The sequence below is a fragment of the Mauremys mutica genome, chromosome 4, assembly GCF_020497125.1.
Source record: "Mauremys mutica isolate MM-2020 ecotype Southern chromosome 4, ASM2049712v1, whole genome shotgun sequence".
In the NCBI taxonomy this organism is placed as follows: Eukaryota; Metazoa; Chordata; order Testudines; family Geoemydidae; genus Mauremys; species Mauremys mutica.
The window spans coordinates 7,436,026-7,456,428 of NC_059075.1; the positions used below are offsets into that span (position 1 = coordinate 7,436,026).

General features: G+C 53.2%; 1 protein-coding gene across 11 annotated transcripts in view; it reads right to left on the minus strand.

Annotated features, from left to right (window-relative positions):
- Positions 1 to 11,911: 11,911 nt before the first annotated feature.
- TRIM9 (tripartite motif containing 9) overlaps positions 11,912 to 20,403 on the minus strand; it is a 127,908-nt gene continuing 119,416 nt past the window's right edge. For 8 of the 11 annotated variants that reach the window (XM_045014163.1, XM_045014162.1, XM_045014161.1 and 5 more), the window contains 3 exons: positions 20,029 to 20,332; positions 18,000 to 18,162; positions 11,913 to 14,110 (listed from right to left, as the gene is read on the minus strand). In XM_045014163.1, the coding sequence (XP_044870098.1) occupies positions 14,048 to 14,110; positions 18,000 to 18,162; positions 20,029 to 20,332 (530 nt within the window). In that variant the 3' untranslated portion in view covers positions 11,913 to 14,047. Of the gene's footprint in view, positions 14,111 to 17,999; positions 18,163 to 20,028; positions 20,333 to 20,403 lie in introns of all 11 variants that reach the window. The other 3 variants (XM_045014156.1, XM_045014154.1, XM_045014153.1) reach the window with 1 other exon arrangement.

Consider the following 20,403-nt stretch of genomic DNA (forward strand, 5'->3'; position numbering starts at 1 on the left):
TGGCCATACTGGCTTTGGAAGGCCGTCTTCTACTCATCCCCTTCCCTGATTTGCATGAGATTGTACACCCTCTGGAGGTCCAACTTAGTGACTATACAGATGGCCTCCACAAGATCCAGCCACTCTAGAATCAGGGGTAGCCTGTAACAACTGTTGACAGTTACCTGATTCAATGAGCAGCAGTCCACACAGAGTTGGAGACTGCTGTCTTTCTTCATGATGAAAAGGACTGGTGCGCCAGCTGATGAGGTCAACTTGCAGATAACTCTTGGGTCAGGTTCTCCTGGAGGTATTCTCAGAGTGCTTGGATTCTGACATGGCATGCATTTGTACAAATGGTATCTTTGCTTCTGGATGCAGCTCTATTGGGTAGTCATGAGCCCAGTGTGGAGGCAGGGTTTCCTCATTCCTCTTTTCAAATACATTGGTGTAGTCCTGGTGTTTCGAGGGGAGTTCGGATGTAGCTTCAACAGAAGGTTCTGCCTGCATAGGTGCCTCCGCCTGATTCTCCCAAGGTTCGGACACTGGGACAGGCTCTACTGGTCCCCAACAGCATTGCTGACAAAACTCTCATAGAAAACAGACCTCCTCCTGTGCTTGTCTCCAAACGAGCAGATTGCAGAGGGCCAGCCCGGAGATACCAAGAATCAGGGGAAAGTGTGGAGAATGGATCGCGCCACATTGTAATCTATCTCAGTACCAGTGAACCATGGGCCTTCCAGAGACACGTTGCAAGCCAGCAGTCTGTTCCATCCCTGCTACAAACCCAACATAAGAACTTTGCAATCATTTGTATGTATATGGTCTATTAACCGTTTACAACTCTTCTTTTCTTTTATTAATGAACCTTTAGTTAGTTTACTAAGGATTGGCCGACAGTGTGATATTTGGGTAAGAGCTGAGATTTCTATTGACCTGGAGAGAAGTGTCTGATCCTTTGGGATTAGCAGAACCTCACATATGGTGAAAATGGCTTTTCAATAACCTCTCACTCTATTAGACTTCTATTCACACCTTCTATGGGTCATCTCGATTATCACTTCAGAGTTTTTTTTTCTCCTGCTGCTGATAGCTCATCTCAATTGATTGGACTCTTCCAGTTGGTATGGCTACTTCCACCTTTTCATGTTCTCTGTATGTATAAATATCTCCTGTCTGTGTATTCCATTCTATGCATCCGAAGAAGTGAGCTGTAGCCCACGAAAGCTTATGCTGAAATAAATTTGTTAGTCTCTAAGGTGCCACATGTACTCCTGTTCTTTTTGCGGATACAGACTAACATGGCTGCTACTCTGAAATCTGTTAGACTTGGTTGTCTGGATGGGAGCCAGTGACTAGAATGCCTAAAGGAGACTGTGTTTGTTTCCTGGTTAACCAGTGTGGTAGTGCAGAAGCTCTTTTGTTACTGGCTTGGTAAGTCGAACTAGAGAGTAAACCACCAGCCTTGGGGATTGTCTGCCCTATTCCTTGAGTCTGCCCTGAGTGTGGCATTCCCAGTGTGGCCCATCCCAAGCACCCGGTCACAGGCGGGCCCAGCTGCCTAAGGGCTTGCTTGGACAGATGCACCTGCCTCCTGCCTTTTACTGTCTCATGTTTGAACTTAGCATGGCGTTTGTATGTGTTGGAGATGATATACAACGCATAACATTGTACATTTAAACACAGAAGGCTACAGAGGACTGGCAGAGCCAACCCCCATCCTCAAACTGGTCCCCACCTTGTGCGCCACCTGGGTCACTCTCTGCCAGACGACAGGCCCCTTTTGCAGGCCTAGTACCAGGGCCGGCTCTAGGTTTTTTGCCGCCCCAAGCAAAAATTTTTTTGGCTGCCCCCCCCACCCCCAGACATGAGCCCCCCCCGCCCACCAGTACCCCCCACTCACACCCCCTGTTGCCCCAGCACTGGCCTCCCCCCAAATGTGGGATCCGCTACCAGCACACTGCAGCCGAGCCCTGGCCCAGCTGCGACTCCGTCCCCATGCGGGTGGAGCTGCTGGGCAGCACGGAGCGGGAGTACTTCCAGGTGGCGGCACGGCTATGGGGTGGTGCAAAGAACACGGCCCCCTCCCTGGGCTTCGCAGCACTGCTGGTGGCCAAGGTGGATCAGTTCGTGCTCACCGCCCTCACCCCCGACATGCTGGCGGCCAAAGACCTGGAGAGCCCCCTGGACCTGCTGCTCTTCAGCCTCACGGTGCCCTGGCCCAGCCCCGGCAGGAGGGAAGGCAAGGATCTCCGGCTGCGGGGCTACCTGCTCAGCACCGACGAACCCAGTCGGCCGCTCACCTCCTCACACACTGCAGGAGCCCCTCGCCACCATCGCAGCCTGGGCTCGGCTCCAGGGGACCCCGTTTCCCTCCCTCCCCGGCTCCTCACACACACTGGGTAGGGCCGCCCAGAGGATTCAGGGCAAAGCAATTTTGGGGGCCCCTTCCATAAAAAAAAGTTGCAATACTATAGTAACATGTATTTGGAAATGTAAAAAATAACTAGTGAAAATTAATTTGTAATAATTTGAAAATACACCAAATACATTATTTAAAAACATTAAATGCTTTACTGGTCTGTATACATTTGCAATTACATAATGGGCTGTTGCTGGGTGATGGTGATGGTTGGTGCCAATGGGCTGTCACTGCCTGGAGGTGGTGCTGCTGTTGCCCAGGGCTGGGTGGGGAGCTGGGCTCTGGGGGGTGCCCGGCTCACAGAGGCTGGGCTCAGGACTGTGAGGAGATGGGGTCGGAGGTTGTCTGGCTCAGATGGGCTCGCCTCAGAGCTGGGGGTCTGGGGTGGGGGGATGGGGTCGGAGGGTGCCCACCTCAGAGCAGCTGGGCTCAGAGCTGGGGGTCAGGGCAGTGGGGGATGGGGTCAGGGGTGTCCGGATCAGATGGGCTGGGCTCAGAGCTGGGGCTCAGGACTGTGAGGAGATGGGGTCGGAGGTTGTCTGGCTCAGATGGGCTCGCCTCAGAGCTGGGGGTCTGGGGTGGGGGGATGGGGTCGGAGGGTGCCCACCTCAGAGCAGCTGGGCTCAGAGCTGGGGGTCAGGGCAGTGAGGGATGGGGTCAGGGGTGTCCGGATCAGATGGGCTGGGCTCGGAGCTGGGGGTCAGGGCTGTGGGGGGAATGGGGTCAGGGGGTGCCCAGCTCAGAGGGGCTGGGCTCAGAGCTGGGGGTCAGGGCAGTGGGGGATGGGGTCGGGGGTGCCCAGCTCAGAGGGGCTGGGCTCAGAGCTGGGGGTCAGGGCTGTGGGGGGAATGGGGTCAGGGAGGAGTCCGGATCAGAAGGGCTGGGCTCGGAGCTGGGGGTCAGGGCTGTGGGGGGAATGGGGTGAGGGGGGTGTCTGGATCAGAGGGGCTGGGCTCGGAGCTGGGGGTCAGGGCTGTGGGGGGAATGGGGTCAGGGGGGTGCCCAGCTCAGAGGGGCTGGGCTCAGAGCTGGGGGTCAGGGCTGTGGGGGGAATGGGGTCAGGGGGGTGTCCGGATCAGAGGGGCTGGGCTCGGAGCTGGGAGTCAGGGTTGTGGCGGGAATTGGGTGAGGGGGGTGTCTGGATCAGAGGGGCTGGGCTCAGAGCTGGGGGTCAGGGCTGTGAGGGGGATGGGGCCGGGGGGGTGCCCAGGTCCTAGGGGCTGGGCTTGGAGCTGGGGGTCAGGGCTGTGGGGGAAATGGGGTGAGGGGGGTGCCCACCTCAGAGGGGCTGGGCTTGGAGCTGGGGGTCAGGGCTGGGCCTGGGGGGTAATGGGGTCGGGGGGTGCCTGACAAACACCTCCCTGAGATCCCCCCAATCCAGCCCCCCTTCCCTGGCCCCTGACTGCCCCCCCCCACAGAACCTGTGCCCCCTCCCTGCCCCCGGGACTCCCTGCCCCTTAGCCACCCCCTCCCCAGCTGCTTACCCCAGGCTGCTTACCCCCGGCTCACCGCGCGGCAGCCGCATGGCTCCGGAGGGGGCTGAGCTCTTCCCGGCTCAGAGCGGCGTGGGGAGGGGGCAGGGCCGCAAGCTCCAGGCTGAGCTCAGCTGCCTCCGCTCGGCCCGGAGCTCGTAGCCCCGCCCCCTGACCATGCGGCTCTGAGCGGGGTGGAGCTCAGCCCCGCCCCCCCAGGCAAGCTGCTGCCGGGCTGTTTAGGACCCGGGGAACAAGCGGAGGAGGAGCAGCCCGTCCCCTGCAGCCAGGCGGGGGCGCGCTACCGGTAAGGGGCCCCCCTCTCCCCCAAGCGGAGCCGGTAGCACGGCCCTGCCTGGCTGCAGGGGACGGGCCGCTCCTCGGCTCGCAGCGGCAGGATGAGCTGGGGCCCCAGCCCCAGCCTTTTGCCGCCCCCTATATTTTGCCGCCCTAGGCAGCAGCTTGTTTTGCTGGTGCCTAGAGCCGCCCCTGCCTAGTACACTCTGGGTTGAGGCCAGGGCATGGTAGCCCCATCGTCCAGTCTCAATGGCTGTCCTCAACCTCTGGGCTCTGGGGCCCAATGGCTGGTGCCAATGAAAGTCCCCTGGGCTGCAGGGAAACATGGCCTCGGGGCCAGAGTCAGTAGGAGGGAGTTAAGTGGGACACCCCCCAAAGGGGGTGGCTGGGTAGGGGGACCCAGGCCCTTCCTGCTCCACCAGGTCCCAGACCAGGGCTCTGGTAATGGCAAATGGGTTCACCACTAAGTCAGCGGGGAATCCACCCGCAACACGCCAACTGCCTCTGGGACACTGGCTAGTCCCTCCTTGGGCTGCTTCCTGCCATGACTGCTCCAGTGCGGGGCCAGTCACCCTGTCACCGCCCCACAGTTGGATCTGTGGATCTCAGGTCTCTTGGGCCCTGAGCACCCCAGTAGCCAGGATTTGAATCCACAAACCAATGTGCTTAATCTGCCCCTGCTTGAAAGAGTCCAAGTCCTTGGGTCTCTTCAGAATTTCCCCTGCAGACATTAAATCAGTACGTACCTGGGTCACTGTCCTGTGGGACTTTGAATGTGAATAACTTTTGCTGATGATGCTGTGTTACCAGACAATGGATTCCTTAGCAAATACCAATACCATTGGCCTGCCAATGTACCAGCAGTTGTTCAGCAGAACTCCCTATTAATCTTGTTGAAGAGCTCTGCTTAAAAACCAGTCCGCACAATGTAATTATGTCGTAAGTAATTACATGTTTCTGTATTTGGCTTGGTAATTAATTAGGCTTACTGAGTCCAAAGAGCAATTACTATGTAATGTCGGCTGTGATTTAGAAAGCGGAAATAACCATTACTGAGTAATTACATGATACTGTATGAGAAAGTTGGTCACCTCCGTAGAGGTAATACCTGCATAAGCCAGTGCTGAATTTGGCCCACTGATATATATCGTTATAATGTAATTAAATGGTCTCCATTAATATGCGAGTAAAATAACATTATAATCAACCAATGTTATGTCTTTGTCTACTCCAGAATCTAGGGATCAGACATTCTTATGAGCTAGACAGGCCCATAAGCAGTAACATAGATAACCCGCCATGCACTGCAAACATCTGCGTTGGTTGTTTGTATTCTGGGCCTGCCTTCTGATCTTTTTATGCGATGTGAGAGATGCTAACGGAAGTGACAGAAGCAGCTGTATTACATCTACTGAAATGAGGCAGTTACTGACGGCTTCTTCAACATAACCCCACCTTCCCGCCAGGTTCCAGTAGGAATAGCGCCGTTCAGCGTTCCCCCCAGATCGTTTGCTTCACTTCACTATTGCAGATGTTCGCTTTCATAATTGATACCAAACTTGTTTTTTTTTTTAATAAAAAAAATTCCTCCTTGATCCCATAGAATGCCTCTTTTCAAGGCGCTCATTTGTAATTCAAATGTAATATTAGCTGAGGTTTTATTAATGAAGGCGCACGGCAGTCGCAGTGGAAATGGCAACGTCTCAGAGGCGTTCAGCCAGTCCCCAGGAACGGAGGCAAGAAGGCAAAAGGACCTTCTGGGGTTTCTTACTGAAACCTTGCCCCTGGGCCAGTGACCCACAGGGGTGATGAATACTAGATGATGCCAATGTGGCCTTTAAGTCTGTGTATGTCACATCAAGGAACTTAGCCAGAAGCTTTTATTGTGACAAAAATCCCATAGAGTTAAACTTAAACCTACTTTTTGATTACACAAAACTACTACTGTGTGGCCTTTATCATCTTACGCCTATTTTGACCTTGCAGTTTTCTAATGGATGAGAGCTAGCCTGTAACAATAGCCTTAGCAAAGGGTTGTGTGCGAGTTGTTCCCCCCCGCCCAAAAGCAGCAGCCCCAGCAGGCATTGTGACTCAGAGACAGCCCCCGCACACCCCCACCCCCCGCCCCATCCTTGCACCCGAGGTGCTAGAAATTCACTGCTGGCCTATAGCAGCGGTAAATGACGCCCTCATTATTACTGCACTGGCTCAGCTACCAGAGAAACGCAGCCAGCTGCCCGATGCTCTGTACTTGCCATGAAAAGCACACGGTGGGAGGCTTCGGGAAACCCGGCTGTCTGACAAGTGGACCCCATTATTGAGACACACGTTCAGGTGCTCTCCCAGAATGTATGCCCCAGATACTGAAAGTGACCCGCAGCCTGAAGATGGAAGATTTCACGAGTTCTGACTAAGAGCTGGCTCAGATAGGACCTCCCTCAGAGAAATTATCCTCAGCCCTTCTAGGCCATATCACTCTTCAGAGAAAGCTGCACCCTATGTGTGTGGCGGGGTCTGAGGGACCAGGGTGCTTCTAAACTGGACAGAACTGAGCAACGGGAAGCTAACACGTAAGTGTACCTGGACAACCTGTTCTCTTGAGGGCTGGTGCAGCAGGCGGTCAATCTCACAGTAGGAGGCGCTCTCCGCGCAGGAGGAAGCCAGCCTACAGCTGTGTCTGAACAGTCTGGTTTCTTGAAGGCTTGTGCAATTAGCCGGCAGTGAAGGACACTAGTTAAGGGCTCCGAGATGTGACGCAATAAGGGAAGCAATAGAAAGCTGAGAGGCATGTGGTGGCTGGCCGGCCAGCAGGAGCCCAGCAGAGATCTCTGGGATAGGGAGAAACTGCCAGAGGGAAAACTGCCAGAGAAAAGCAGGGGGGAGAGACATGAACTCTTGCTCAGAGGCCTGAGGAAACAACCATGTTTCTGTTTTACCCAGAGACATTTGGGGCCCCTGGGGCAAAGCAGAAAACGGAGGGAAAACCTGCCCCTGAAAACTGGGGCAGCAGAGGAACCTTTCCCTGTGAAAAGCGACAGAGTCCTGTGGCACCTTATAGACTAACAGACGTATTGGAGCATGAGCTGTCGTGGGTGAATACCCACTTCGTCAGACGCATGAGTCACCCACGAAAGCTCATGCTCCAATACGTCTGTTAGTCTATAAGGTGCCACAGGAGACTCTGTCGCTTTTCACAGCTCCAGACTAACACGGCTCCCCCCTCTGACACGTTCCCTGTGATTGAGAGATACACAGACGCGTTGGTTCCTGCAGGCCAACCTTGGAGCCCTCAGTCCAGGGCGTGTCTTGGGAGGGGCGCCCAGAAGGGATGTGTAACGGGGCAGCTTGCACTGCAGCTGGCAGCGAGTCCCTCAGCCCTTTCAACTAGTGGGTTGAAAATAGTAGTGTGGACACTGCAGCACCAGTGGAGGCTTGGGCTAGCCCCCCGAGCTCAGCCGGGCCTGACCCCGTGCGGGGGTGAGCTCAGGTGGGTAGCCCCAGCCTTTGCTGGCGCAGCAGCGTCCACACAGCTATTTTGAGCACAGTGGAGCTAGCAAACGTGTCTATTCAGGCCGGGGGGCTCGGTCCCAGCTGCAGGGAAGACATACCCTAGCGGGCCACAAGGCCTTGGGACAGTTAGGCCTGCGTTGGGTGTGGAACTTAAGAAGGAGACAAGCCCAGCAGACGAGGGCTTGCTGGGAGGAGAGTGATGTGGGACAAGCAGCTGGGCTTCAGCTAGCCCGGAAGAGGCTGGAAGGCCTGACAAACAGGCTGCTCTAATATGAAGCTGGTCTCGCACTCAGAGCTGGCTGAGGGCTTTGAGCTGCCAGAGGCTCTTGGTAGGCAGCTAGGGCGGGCGTGGATAGCTGGGGTGATCGGTGCCCAGGCGCCAGCGGTTAGGTTGCAAGATGGGCTGTTGCGGCTGGCAGGGGGTGTGTGGAGGGTGGAAGGCTGAGCCCAGCAGGGCTGAAGACTCTTGTTTTCAGACTTGAGCTCGCTGGCTCCCGGAAGGGCTTGAACACTTTAAAGTAGCTTGGCTCAGGGGGAGGAGGGGGCTATGACACCTCTACAGTGACGTAGGCTGAAGATTGTTGTGGGGAAACTGAGGCAGAAGTGCTGCAATACCAAGTTTTGCCATGAGGGGGCGCTCTCAGGTGGTGAGTCTTGTAACAGGGGGGCCTTAACTAGCATGTATCTAAAACCAGGGCCCCAGTTTACATCACATCTGAAAGATTCTTCCCCCTCCCCCAGGCACAAGCACGGTGCTCGCTTTGTTTCCTGGGCTGAGGTTTGAAGATCCAGGAGCAGCGATTTCAGGGGTTAAGATGGAGGTTTGAGGTGAGCTAGCTGTAGGGAGCGGGCCTGGGGGAGCCTGGCAGCCAGCACAGGGCTCTGCAGTGGCATTAGAGGAAAGGGAACCACCCAGAAAAGCAGGCTCACCAGGCCCCAGAAAGGTAGAGGTGATAGCTTGGTGGCTTGAGTATTGGCCTGCTAAACCCAAGATTGTGAGTTCAATCCTTGAGGGGGCCATTTGGGGAACTGGGGTAAAAAGCTGTCTGAGGATTAGTCCTGCTTTGAGCAGGGGTTTGGACTAGACTGGCTGGGCCTGGACATTGTGGAAGCCAAGAAGGTGCTGTGGAGCACAGCTGCTGGATAGCAGGCTGCTAGGGCCATGCATGTCCCTGCTGCAGACAGTCACTCCTTTTTTCCCCAGAGGTTTGGGGAACCATCAGACACATGGGCACCTCTGAGGTGGGCCCACTATGTTCATATCCCCCTGCTGGGGCCGCCCGCTCTGTTCAGAGGTTTGGGGAAGACCAGACAGGCTGGCATCCCACTGAGAGGTGGAATTCATGATCTCCAGGTGACTTGGTGGATACTCCTTTTTGGGGCTGTGCTCAGGGGAAAACTCTGCCTGACACACTCCCCTTGGTCTAGAACAGAACACGCAGGCTCTGTTTCTTTCCCTTCCTTTCTCCTGGGGGGAGAGCGAGGGCAGGCAAAGCCCCCATGGTCCCCTGTGGAGGAGGCAAAGAAAAGGGAGGGAGGATGCTGTGGCCTTGGATTAGATAATCAGGGGGCTCTAACTAGAGGTGGGGGTTCAGAGTTCTTTGTCTCCCTCTCACGGCCTTGCATGGGCACCCAGTCTAGCCCTGAGAATGGCACTGCAGCCTCTGGGGTTGCTCCAGAGAACACAGCCGGGTTTGACTCCCACAGGGGGGTTCAGCCTGTCTGGGCGTGTAATCGGTTGCGCCGGGGCTCGACTCTCCTGTTGGCAGGAGGGGAGCCACACCGACTCGCTCCTTGTCTCCTCTAGCTGGCTGAGCGACAGGAAACAGTCTTAGAATGCTCAGGCCCTTCGGTACAGGGGCTGAGCGGCAGTGCAGAACAATAAGCTCAGGCCCTTGGCTGCAGGGGCCGGGCAGTAAACAGTACAGTGAGCTCAGGCCCTTTGGAGCAGGGGTTGAGCAGCAAATAGTCACTAAGCTCAGGCCCTCTGAGCAGCAAATAGTCACTAAGCTCAGGCCCTCTGAAGCAGGGGTGAGCAGCAATTAGTCACTGAGCTCAGGCCCTCTGAAGCAGGGGTGAGCAGCAACAGTAGGCGTATAGGCCCAGGTCCTTACACCTGGGTGAGGGGGAAAACTGCCACCCGTGAGTGGGATGGCAGGGGGGACACAGGCCCGCCCCCTCCACTGTGTCCCAGTCCGGGGCCCTAGCAGCGGCTATCACTGCCGCTGGTCAGTGGGGTCCTGACCGCAACACACTGACATCGGGACCTCTGCTTCTGTAGCCTGACAGGGATCGGCTACCCCCGGGCTACTGTCCATATCCCCCTCAGGGCCTACCTCGTCGGTCGCACCGGATCCAGGCCAGTCTAACTGCATAGGCTCCTCGGGACCAGGGCTTGGTGGCAGGTCCGGCAGCTCCTCCGGGAAGTCCGACCCGGCACGGTCAGGCGGCTCCTCCGGGTAACAGCAGGGACGGGGAAGCTCCGGCGGCTCCTCTTCGTACCGGGCGCGGGGGAGTTCCAGCGGCCCCTCTGGATACCGGTCACAGGGAAGCTCCGGCGGCTCCTCGTCGTACCGGGCGCGAGGAAGCTCCGGCCAGTCAGGGCAGCTGCCTCGGGCCCTGGAGGGTTCCTAGTCAGGAGCTCCCGCCAGCACGTCTGCTCTCGGCGGTGGCTGGGCTCTGACTGAGCTCTGGCTGCCGGCTTTTCTACTTCCTGTCCCGCCCCGTGACTTCCGGGGGGCGGGACAGGTGGCGGTAGCTCCGCCCACTTGGGTGTCTGGGAGGGAGCTCCCTCTGCTGGGCAGGAGGGGAGCCACACCGACTCACTACAGGGCAGCAATAACCTTATTTGCGTATGTGATTATGAGCATGCTGTTCATAACAATCTCACTGTTCTGACAGCCTGTAGCATCACAGCCGGGATCCACACGTTGCCGGGTGAACCCAGCTGTCTGCAGTGCATCGCTACCACCTGCTCACAGCAGGAGGGAGCCCTGTCTGTGTCCACCAGGGGAAAAACACCTCAGCCACCATCTGCTGACAACACAGGCGCTCTGCTCCGGGCTCCCTGAGCTCTGCTCTTTCCTAGTTCAGGCTAGTAAGTTACACACCCACTTTGTTACACTCAAATGCCCACCTCTTATCTTCTGGAAACCCGCAATGCACGCCAACCCGCTGCCTGTGTAGAGCAGTGCATCCCCAATTCACCGGTGTCACCTCAGTTTAACACTCCCCTTAGCACAAGGCACTTAGATGTGTCTATAGTCAAAACAAATTGAAGTTTATTTAACAGCGTTGGAGGTAGATTCAAATAAAAGCAAGTACAGGGGGGTTGGAAACATAAGGTTACAGATAAAAGAAGAACATGAAAGGCAATCTTTAGCCTATGCTTATCAAAGAAAGCTGGGATCCCCCTCTCAGGAGACCCTCCCGTTGGTAGAGTGTCTCCTCCCGAATAGATAATATCTTGTGCCCTGTCTTCTTCTCTGATACAGTTACAGACTATTGTCTCGTAGCCCGGGGGTGGGGGTCCTCTGTTCAGAGACTTTTCTTGGGGTTAGTTTGTCTTTGTAAATGCTCAAGCCTGCATCTGGGCTGCACAGTAAACACAGGGCTTGCGCTGGCCCCATGGATACTGAGTGTTCTCAGTGTTGATTGAGTCAGTTCTGAGACCTCCCCAGCCTCAGGTGACAAGTTTCCCTTCCAGCAGTTTTGGAGCAGAATAGCCTACGTTACATCACTCTGAAATCGTTTCCTGTACAACCATCTTGCAATAACCACGACAATCTGCTAGTTCTTAGCTTTCGGCAGGGACCCCACACGACATCCTGCAATGCAACACTGAAAAGATGGTCGGCCACGGGGCGATATACCTGCCTGGGCATGTCTGCACAGCTGTCCCTGTGGGAGTTTCTGGAAAGGAAGTGGAGGAGTGAGTCCTACTAGCTCCTGCTCTCTTCCCTCTCCCGTGTGGAGCCCACACACCAGGTCCAGCTTGATTTGTTCCCTGTGCTCTGTGTAGCGGGGGATCCTCCCAGGCTCCTCGCACTTGCTTACCGACACACTAGTCCCTGTGTCAATGGCATTGACACGCAGGCCTCCTTCCCGGTCACAGAGAACGTAGGAGGTGGCCAGCTGGCCTCTAAGTCTCTCCTGCTCCGAACACAGGAAATTCTGTCACTACGGTAAATACCCCCAGTGACTGCACAAGGAAAACCGAAAGACACTCGGGGGACCCATGCAGTTCTCTCATAAAAGTCATTTATTAGAACAGCAAACACTTTTCTGTAGTACAGCAGCTGTACGCAGCTATGATTGCAGTACAGCGTAAACTACGTGGTACAAGTCACTAGAAATCTAATAAGCATCATGAACATCATAAAGAACTGGGAAGATAACGACTATGAAAAACGAGTCCACAGTGGCCCGGCAACTGAGTCTCATAAGAAATTAAACAAATAACAGATCAGCGTTGTCCTGCAACACAGCTCTTCTGTAGCTGAGATAAACTAATAGGTTTAAATGAACAAGATAGCACCCATTCAATAAATTAGGTAAACTTAATACTAGAACAACGATATAACAAATAAGAACATTCTAAATAGAATGGTAAGCACTAAAAGGAAATGATTCTCTATTTACATATGTCTTTTTGCTGGAACATTATTCCATTAGCTTCCCCTCCCACCCTATCCCCAGTTCAATTAACTATGTTTTTTCAACAAACTCAATTGCTTGGCAAGTTGGCAAATGGTGGGCAACAAAACGGAGTCTTTCTCCAGCCCCTGAAACTAATCTAGAGAGTGTCATCAACCAAAGGAAAGCGTAGTAACATGCGGCATGCAGTCTCTTCACTACAGAAACGGTAAAAGTTAACGTTCTGGCATTTAAACACAGTGGTAATAATCTGTCGTTTTTACATGTGACATTTGTCTGAATTACCAGAAAGTTAAGTTTGTGAATGGCAGCAGAATGTAACTCGAGTTGATGTTAGGCACAGGTAGGCATGGCAACAAGCATGTTTATTCCTGAGAATGTGAATGCCATGGACTGTGATTCTGACTCTCTCTTTCCTCTTCTCTTTCTGTTCTCTCCTGATCCCCAAGTGAAGCTAACCTCGGAACAGAATGAATCCTCTCTATGAAAAAAAGGACACTGTCGGGTGGCTTTTTAAGGCTAGGTTTTCGCTGTAGCTATAAAAAAATAAATGCTAATATCACAAGGGCCAACTGCAGGCCCTGTGAGATATGGCAGCACCGTGTCAGCTGGCACCGTTATGTAGAGCGCAGTTTATAAAGCCACTGAATGGGTTCAAGTGCTCGTCTCAAGTCCTCTCGCAAATCCGCGCTGCCTTGCAGCGCCTGGGAACAGGAGGATGGTAAACAGCCCGGCCCACCTACTGAGCGAAACAGAAAAGCCTTTGTAAATGATAAATTATAGAACCAGAGCTGTTCAATGAACATCTAATCATTCTGCTGAAACCAAGTGATCGTCACATCAGAAATGTAATTATCTTCTCAGGCTGCCTATCCGTCTGAATTCCAGTGGGCTGATGCAGCCCTGGCAAACCTCGCGGGATTTAAAAGTAATATCTTTGGGCCAAATCCTGCCCAGGGATGCACTGACTTCCCTGTGAGCCACATCCATGCGTGAAGGAAGAATTTGGCCCTATCTGCTAGAATAGATATGACTGTCTCCAAATACTTGATGCATTCCACCTGGCTCTGTACAGACTAACTGGTAATCCAAGACCAATGTCTACAGATATGCTTGAGGGTACTGCACAGGAAAGGCCACAGGGAAAGAAACTTCACTGGAGGTAATTTGACTGGCATCAGCAAATGCTTGCCCACAAAGGGGTCCCCCTCCCCCCACCCCGAGTCTCTCCCTGGTTTCTTCAGACAGCATCTTTTGTCTGATGTATAACTCAGTCAAAAGTTATTGGAAGGGTTTCACTTGCGATGGCAGCAGCTAAACTGGTCAACAGCAACCACACAGTTATGAGGAAATGAAAAGCCAACATTTAAAAATAACCGCAAATCAAACCAATGACCCAAACCGAAAAGCTGACACAGAGAAACATCTCAGGCTATCTAGGTACTTTATCAGCCAAAAGAGCTAAACAGCAAAGCAAACGCGCACAGTACGGTGCCAGAGACGCCAAGCGGGTTTGCCGTGCGGTCGTGGAGTACAAAGACTGGAGAAGGCCAGTTTCTTCTCTTCTCTTCTCGCTTTTGTTTTTGGTTTTCCCTGGTCTCCAGTTACCAGCTGACCAAAGATTCCCCGGCTCCGATGAGGTCTCTTCTTGACAAAGTAAAGCAGCTCTCTTGACTCATCCTGAGAAAAGGCAGCTGGCTTTGTAGTCTCATTACTGCATGGATGCCCTGGAAGTATAGAATTCGGGGACCGGCAAACCAGTGTGGAGCGTCACCTGCAACGACAGCCCTGTTACCAGAGAGCAATCTGCATTCTCCCACCCCTGGGGCGAAACCCTGACTTTGCTTAAGAGAGTACGGGGTCTAAACACCACGCGCAAGCAGCGCTGCGAGCGGCTGGCATTCTGCTCTGGCTTACAAGCGTGCCCTGGCTGCTCGGCTTGACTAGCGAAACAGGCTGCAGGCCACGGCGCATCAGGGCTGTGGCGGACCCGCAGTCCCTGGCGCGTGCGTATTGCCATCAGCGGCACACGTAGCAGCAGCAGGAGCAGTGTGAGAGGAGGGGCACAGAGCACTCGGCAGGACACAGGGGCTCCCTGATTGGATCTGGCTGATAGGGTGTAACTTGCACCGTTCTCATCCCACGATGATTCAAGCTGTTTCCCATCTTTAAAAACCACCAGTCTTCCAAAATGCCCAGAGGAATCTGTACCGAGGAAAGGTCCCTGCTGTGATAGAGGGCAGCCAAGTGAGTTACTGGGAGCCCTGGGCCCCCGGCCATGCATCCTTCCCCTGTAAAATTCATCGTCTCCACGCCTCTCCTCCTTGTCCCCTCTTTCGGTGTTCCCTGCTGCTGCCTCATCCCCGCTGCCTCCTCCCCATTGTACCCGAGGTGCCGAGCACGCCAGTGATGCTCTCCTGACGTCTTTGGCAGGCCTGTCCTGACACGGTACCTTTCATGCACACTCAGCCGTCCATCCCTGTGCAGAACCAAGAGCAGGACGCAAGGCAAAGGCCACAGAGCAGGACACGCCGGGTGGCACCAGAAGAGCATCACCCACATGTGATCGGTAATAAGAGGAGCAGGGATCACAGGACGGATTGCGCCGAGCTCCAGGGGAAAGGCTCTGTGGGGATGCTGGGTCCCTAGAACAACTGTGGGCTCCAGGAATTCTGCCTGTCTCCCTGCCCTTAGCGCCTCTGCTGTGTTCCAAGGCATTGCTGGTCACAGCCGGTCTGCGGCAGCAGCAGATTCCCCTGGTAGCATTTTCTCTGGGCGGGAAGATAGACATGGGAAGGGGCTTTCCCCTCATTGATAACTGAGCAGCTACAGATGCAGCACTTGTGGCAGGACAAGGAGTATGCAATGGAGAGGATTTCAAAGGCACCAAAGGGAATCAGGCGCCCAACTCCCTCGCTCCCCTTGGTGTCTGTGACAATCTCTGCAGATATTTGCTTTTCTCAGGAAAATGATTCACAAAGAGAAGACTTCATCAACCAACCAGTGAGACGGCCAAACCACTGCTGGATTTCTGGTTAGGGAAAATATCCCGTCAGGCTGTTCTTGTAACTGGCTGACCCACAGTCTCAAAACCTATGAGGATTGCCAGTTTTTGTGAACAGTGTCACAGAGTCTGTAGCTTGCTTTGTTGTCTAGGTTGCTGATATGCATACAACTGTGTAGAGTTGTCCCTTCTCAGATTAATTCTCCTTTCTGAACAGTTAAATTTTCTCATATTCATCGTGGGAAGGAAGCATAACTCCTTTACTTACAAAATAACGTCGGGGTTTTAGAGTCAAATTTACAAATGATTTTATCCAAAATAAAGTCTTCTGAATCCTAATAAAGCCATTTGAGTTACTCACACACCTTTGGAGGAAAAGGCTAATGAACGTCTTAAGTTTATTAGCAGTACTTTTATCAGCATCTCCTTGGGTGTCTCTATTATTTGGGGATTTTAAACTTTATCTCTTCTAGTGATCTCTCAGGAAGCAATGGGGTTTGATAAATATTCTCCTCTCTTAGGACAAAGTAACGGATGTAGAGATGGGAATTAAACTCATTGAGCAATGGTGCTTGTATATGTGTAGCACACCCTTGCACACATACAAAGATACACATACAAGTACGACAGAGCGTTGAACACACTGTCACTGCTCAAAATCATAATCTTACTGAGGACTGTGTGGCTTAGCAATTTAATAATGGTTCTCCGAATAGATCACCAGAGTCTCAGATTTCCAAAAAATCAGGTTAACGCTGGATCAGCTGTGAAGAAAGAGTCAGACTATGGTTCTTAGAGGGCACGGAGATGGGGGATGCCCTTTATTCGGGCACAATGCTACCCCAGTAGCTGGAAAAATTCAATCATCAGCTGCATTCGCGCCACCTCTAGAAAATGGGACGCAAAGGCTCCTCCCAGTGCTGCTCTCCTGCCACTACAGGTGTGTTCCTGGGCAGGTTATGCCCACAACCTGCCCACACAGCATGGTGCAGTAATGTTTGCACTTCCAGCCAATTCCCCCCTTGTGCTCAAGGGCCTGATCCAAATCCCACTGACGTCAATGGGACTCTTTCCATTGATTCATGGGTGCTGGACAGAGCTCATGGCTGCATTGTGTCTCGCTCTCCTGCCTAGGGAAGATTACCGTTGATGTCCATAATATTGCCCAAAATAAGCAACTGAACCTACTACGTGGGCACCTCATCAAACTGCCTGAAATGTCCTGACTTAACCGATTCAAGCTTATTTCTTCCTGGCATCTTCTAGGAAGATTTTAACAAGCCTGTGGCAATGCTGCAGTGCTTAGGGCGATAAAATGGGCAGGCCAAAACCAGGCTCAGTGAAAGCGTCTGCTGAGTGAATGAAACCAATAACGCCGGGAAGAGGACAATAAGGGGGATAGGAGAAAATAATAATTGAGACTAAAAATTGCAGATTAGTTCAGAGCAAGAGAAACATCAAACGGTCTCCCTGTCTTCGCTGCAGAGCTCGCGTTCGTGAATGGCCAAGAGCTCAAAAGAGCCCGTGTTTGAAACTGCTGTGTGTGGAACAGGATGCAGACCATCCTTGGAATCACACCAGTGGGACACGGGAGTGTAGCGGGGTGGTTATCCCACTCCTGCCCTGAAGGGCTGAAAACGGCCCGGGGAGAGGGCTGTGGCAGGGGACAGGCTGGGCTGATTGGAAAGCAGCCACCGCTGTGGCTGGATTAATGAGGGCCCGGCTGGCCCTTAGAAGAAGGCTGTGAGCCAGAGGCCCAGGAGGAGTCTCTCTCCTGGCTGCCTGCAGAAAGGGAACTGGGAGTGAAGCAGGGCTGGGGAAAGGCCAGAGGAGCAGGGGAGCTCCAGGCTGGCAACTCCCAGGCTGCAGGGCCTGGTCCAAGGCCTACAGAGGTACTGGGAGGCAGAGGAAGGCAGTAGGTCCGAACCCCCTCGCCTGTGATGAGTGGTTTTTACACTGCAGTCTGCCCCAGGGAGCGGGGGCTTGGTGATGACTGGCAGTAGCCCAGACGGAGGCAAGGTGGGGATTAGAGGGTTGAGGGGATTCCCAGAGAGGGGAGACCCATAGAGACTGGTGGGGGTATTGTCAGGGGGCAGACCCAGAGTAAAGGGGCACGGGGGTCTGGGAGCGACACAGGGCCAGCTACAAGCGGGACAGCGGCCTGCAGAGGGCGCCCAGGCTGGAAAAGAGCTAATTCCCTGAGACGACCAGCAGGAGGCGCCGCAGGGGTGAGTCCCGCGCCTTTACAGGGAGACTTTTAATAACTAGTGCGATTCCCGGAGGATGTTGATAAAGATGTTGCTAAGGAGGATGTTCCTGGCCAAGCGCTACTGAGCCAAAGGCAGTGGCATTCCTGTTCTCCTGCCGCCCATGGGAGAGAAGAAGCACAAGGAACAAGCTATGTGCTGTCCAGAGGCACAGCTTGATGTCAGTGGCTCACCAGTGACCTGGGTCATTACATTTACTCTTTCAAACTGCCCTGTTCCACAAAGGTTCTCACCCCTTCTAGCAGCTGCTGAGGTTTTTCTTACACTGTTGAGAACACCCTAGTGGATAAGAATGGTGCTAAATGTACAGAAAGACAGTGCTCCAAAGGCAGGAGCTCGCCATCAGGTATATGCTGCTGCTGTGAAACCTCTTTCTCTGACGAAGCACATACCTGTACATTCCGGTTCAGACTGACGGCAGGGAAGAACAGGCCCTCCATGTTCTCAAAAGCCACAGGACCTTGCTGATCTTCGTTGATGGAAAATGTTAGGGTCCTCCTGGTTAAGTCAAGGAGCACTCCAACTGTGGCACCTTTTGTTATTCCCCCTTCGGTCCTGTTGGGGAAAGAGGAAGTCAGATGATGTGCATCACTTAATGCCAGCACAGTCCTTGCTACAGCGTTTGTACGGAATGGCTTCCTTGAAATGCACACACCACCACCCCTGATCAGAGCCAGATTCACACGTTACGCGCCCCAGGCACAGCATCTTCAGCGTCCCCACGCCTACAGCTGACTTAGTGTTTCACGCAGTTTTAGAGAGGTACGGCACCCCTAGAATGCCGGTGCCCCTAGGCATGTGCCTACTGTAGCTAATTGGAAATCCAGCCCTGTCCCTGATTCCTGGCAGTTTCCAGTGAAACAGTGCAGCCTAAAAACACTTCAAGGGACAAATACACGTGTACACACTAACTGCACAATATTGTAGCCTAGCGATGAATGGCCAGATTCTGCCCCTTGGATACACACACTGGGCTTCCATTATTTTCAGCGGAAGTGTTTGCAGGGAGGTGTGTCTCAGGGCGGAATTGCGCCCCAGAGGACAATCACACTGTTTGCAGAGACTTGGGAAAAGGTTGGCTTCTCTGAACTTTTAAAACTGCGTCTCAGCCGTTCCTAAGGAGCCACCTGGGAAGTCAGTGGGGACTGAGTATGGATCCCCACATTTGGCCCAGACTGTGTGTGGATTATAGAACCTATGATAAAAGAAGTAAGGCAACATTACACAATCAGAGCATCTCCCCCAATCCTATACACTAGTGCTGTAAGACTGGGCCACACGCCAAAGTCTGGTGTTCCACAACACGTAACAAACATCACAGTCTGTCACCACTTTTCAAATTCTAGTCTGTATTACTATTGAGTCTCACTTTTCACTTAGCAGCTGATCCAGCTCCCATTGCAGTCAATGCAAAGACTCCCAAACCCTATGCGGGGGTCCCAAGGGCCATAAAATAGCTTTGCACTGTACGGGGAACTCTTGTTTCCATGTTAAGATTGACAGTAACAATGGACAGCCTGATGGACACAACTTAATACCATTACATGTTCCTCCACTGTATGGTGCCTGCAGACATTTTCCCTTGTTCCTTTCCCTCCAGGTAAGGAAGCGTCATAGGGAATGATGTGGAGGGAACACGTAGGAGACACAAAAGGGTAACACGCTGTCACTTTAAAAGTACCGCAGAGCCACAGGAGCTACGAGACCCCTCCACAGAGTGTATTCTAAGATGGTTGCACATGCCAGTCTCATCTCAAACACAACCAGAATTAGAATAATCCTCTGAGCTCAATGCTAATGGCATCCAGGTGGGTCTCACCCACCTACAACCACCTAGATCACATGACTGGCTGAGCAGAGCGCTTCCATCTGCTCATCCGGTCTAGTGGTGGCCAACTGCACTTCGTCGTTAGCCATACGCTACCAGTGAAAGGGCGAAAGAGCCTGTGGGAAGAACACATTGCTTACAAAACAAGCGTACTCTCCTGACAAACTGGCTTGCACGGAAAAATGGAGACAGAATTTCTACACCTCAGTCTAGCAGTATAAAAGCGATAAAGGTTTATTGGCACGAGTGTGGGATGAGTGCATTACTCACGAGTGGTGAAATGTTCTGCACGGATAGACGGAGGAACGTTCAGAGGACTAGGAAGCAGAGACAGACTGGGATCATTTCATTCTTAGCACAGTAGGTGAAGAGTTCTTGTAGCAGGTACAGCACCAAGGATGTCTGAACTGCCCCTAGTTTATGCTAAGCATAAGGACTTCCTTCACCTTAGGCTGTAGCGAGCAAATCCATTCCCAGTGTACATGTGTGCAGCTGCCATTGAAGGAGTGGCTTACATCAGGGTTGAGTTTGGGCCTTGATCTCTGAGAGAAAGACAGTCTAGAGAAGACCTGATTCCAGGGTTTGTGGCATACCTGTTGGTGTGTGAATTGTTGTGCATGAACCAGCTCCGGTTATTGTCCACATACATTGCCCAGGCTTTGTCGTCCTTTCCTAGCATGACATCCTTGAGGACATCAACACGAGCCACGCCAAAGGCCGGGTCTGGGTGGTTATCGTAACGATCGATCGACAGCTCCCAATAATGGAGCCCTTTGGAAAAGCCAGTTTTCCCCAGCACAATCCTGTCATCATAGCTGTTACAGGTGACAGTCAGGTTGTCATTGGAAAAGAGGATGTCAGAGTGTGCAGAGCCGGGATCGAACGAAAACCAGGCCACTGGAAATACACAAAGGATAGCTGTTTAGTACGGCTGACACAATCCATTCCAACAACAAAGCCACACAGAG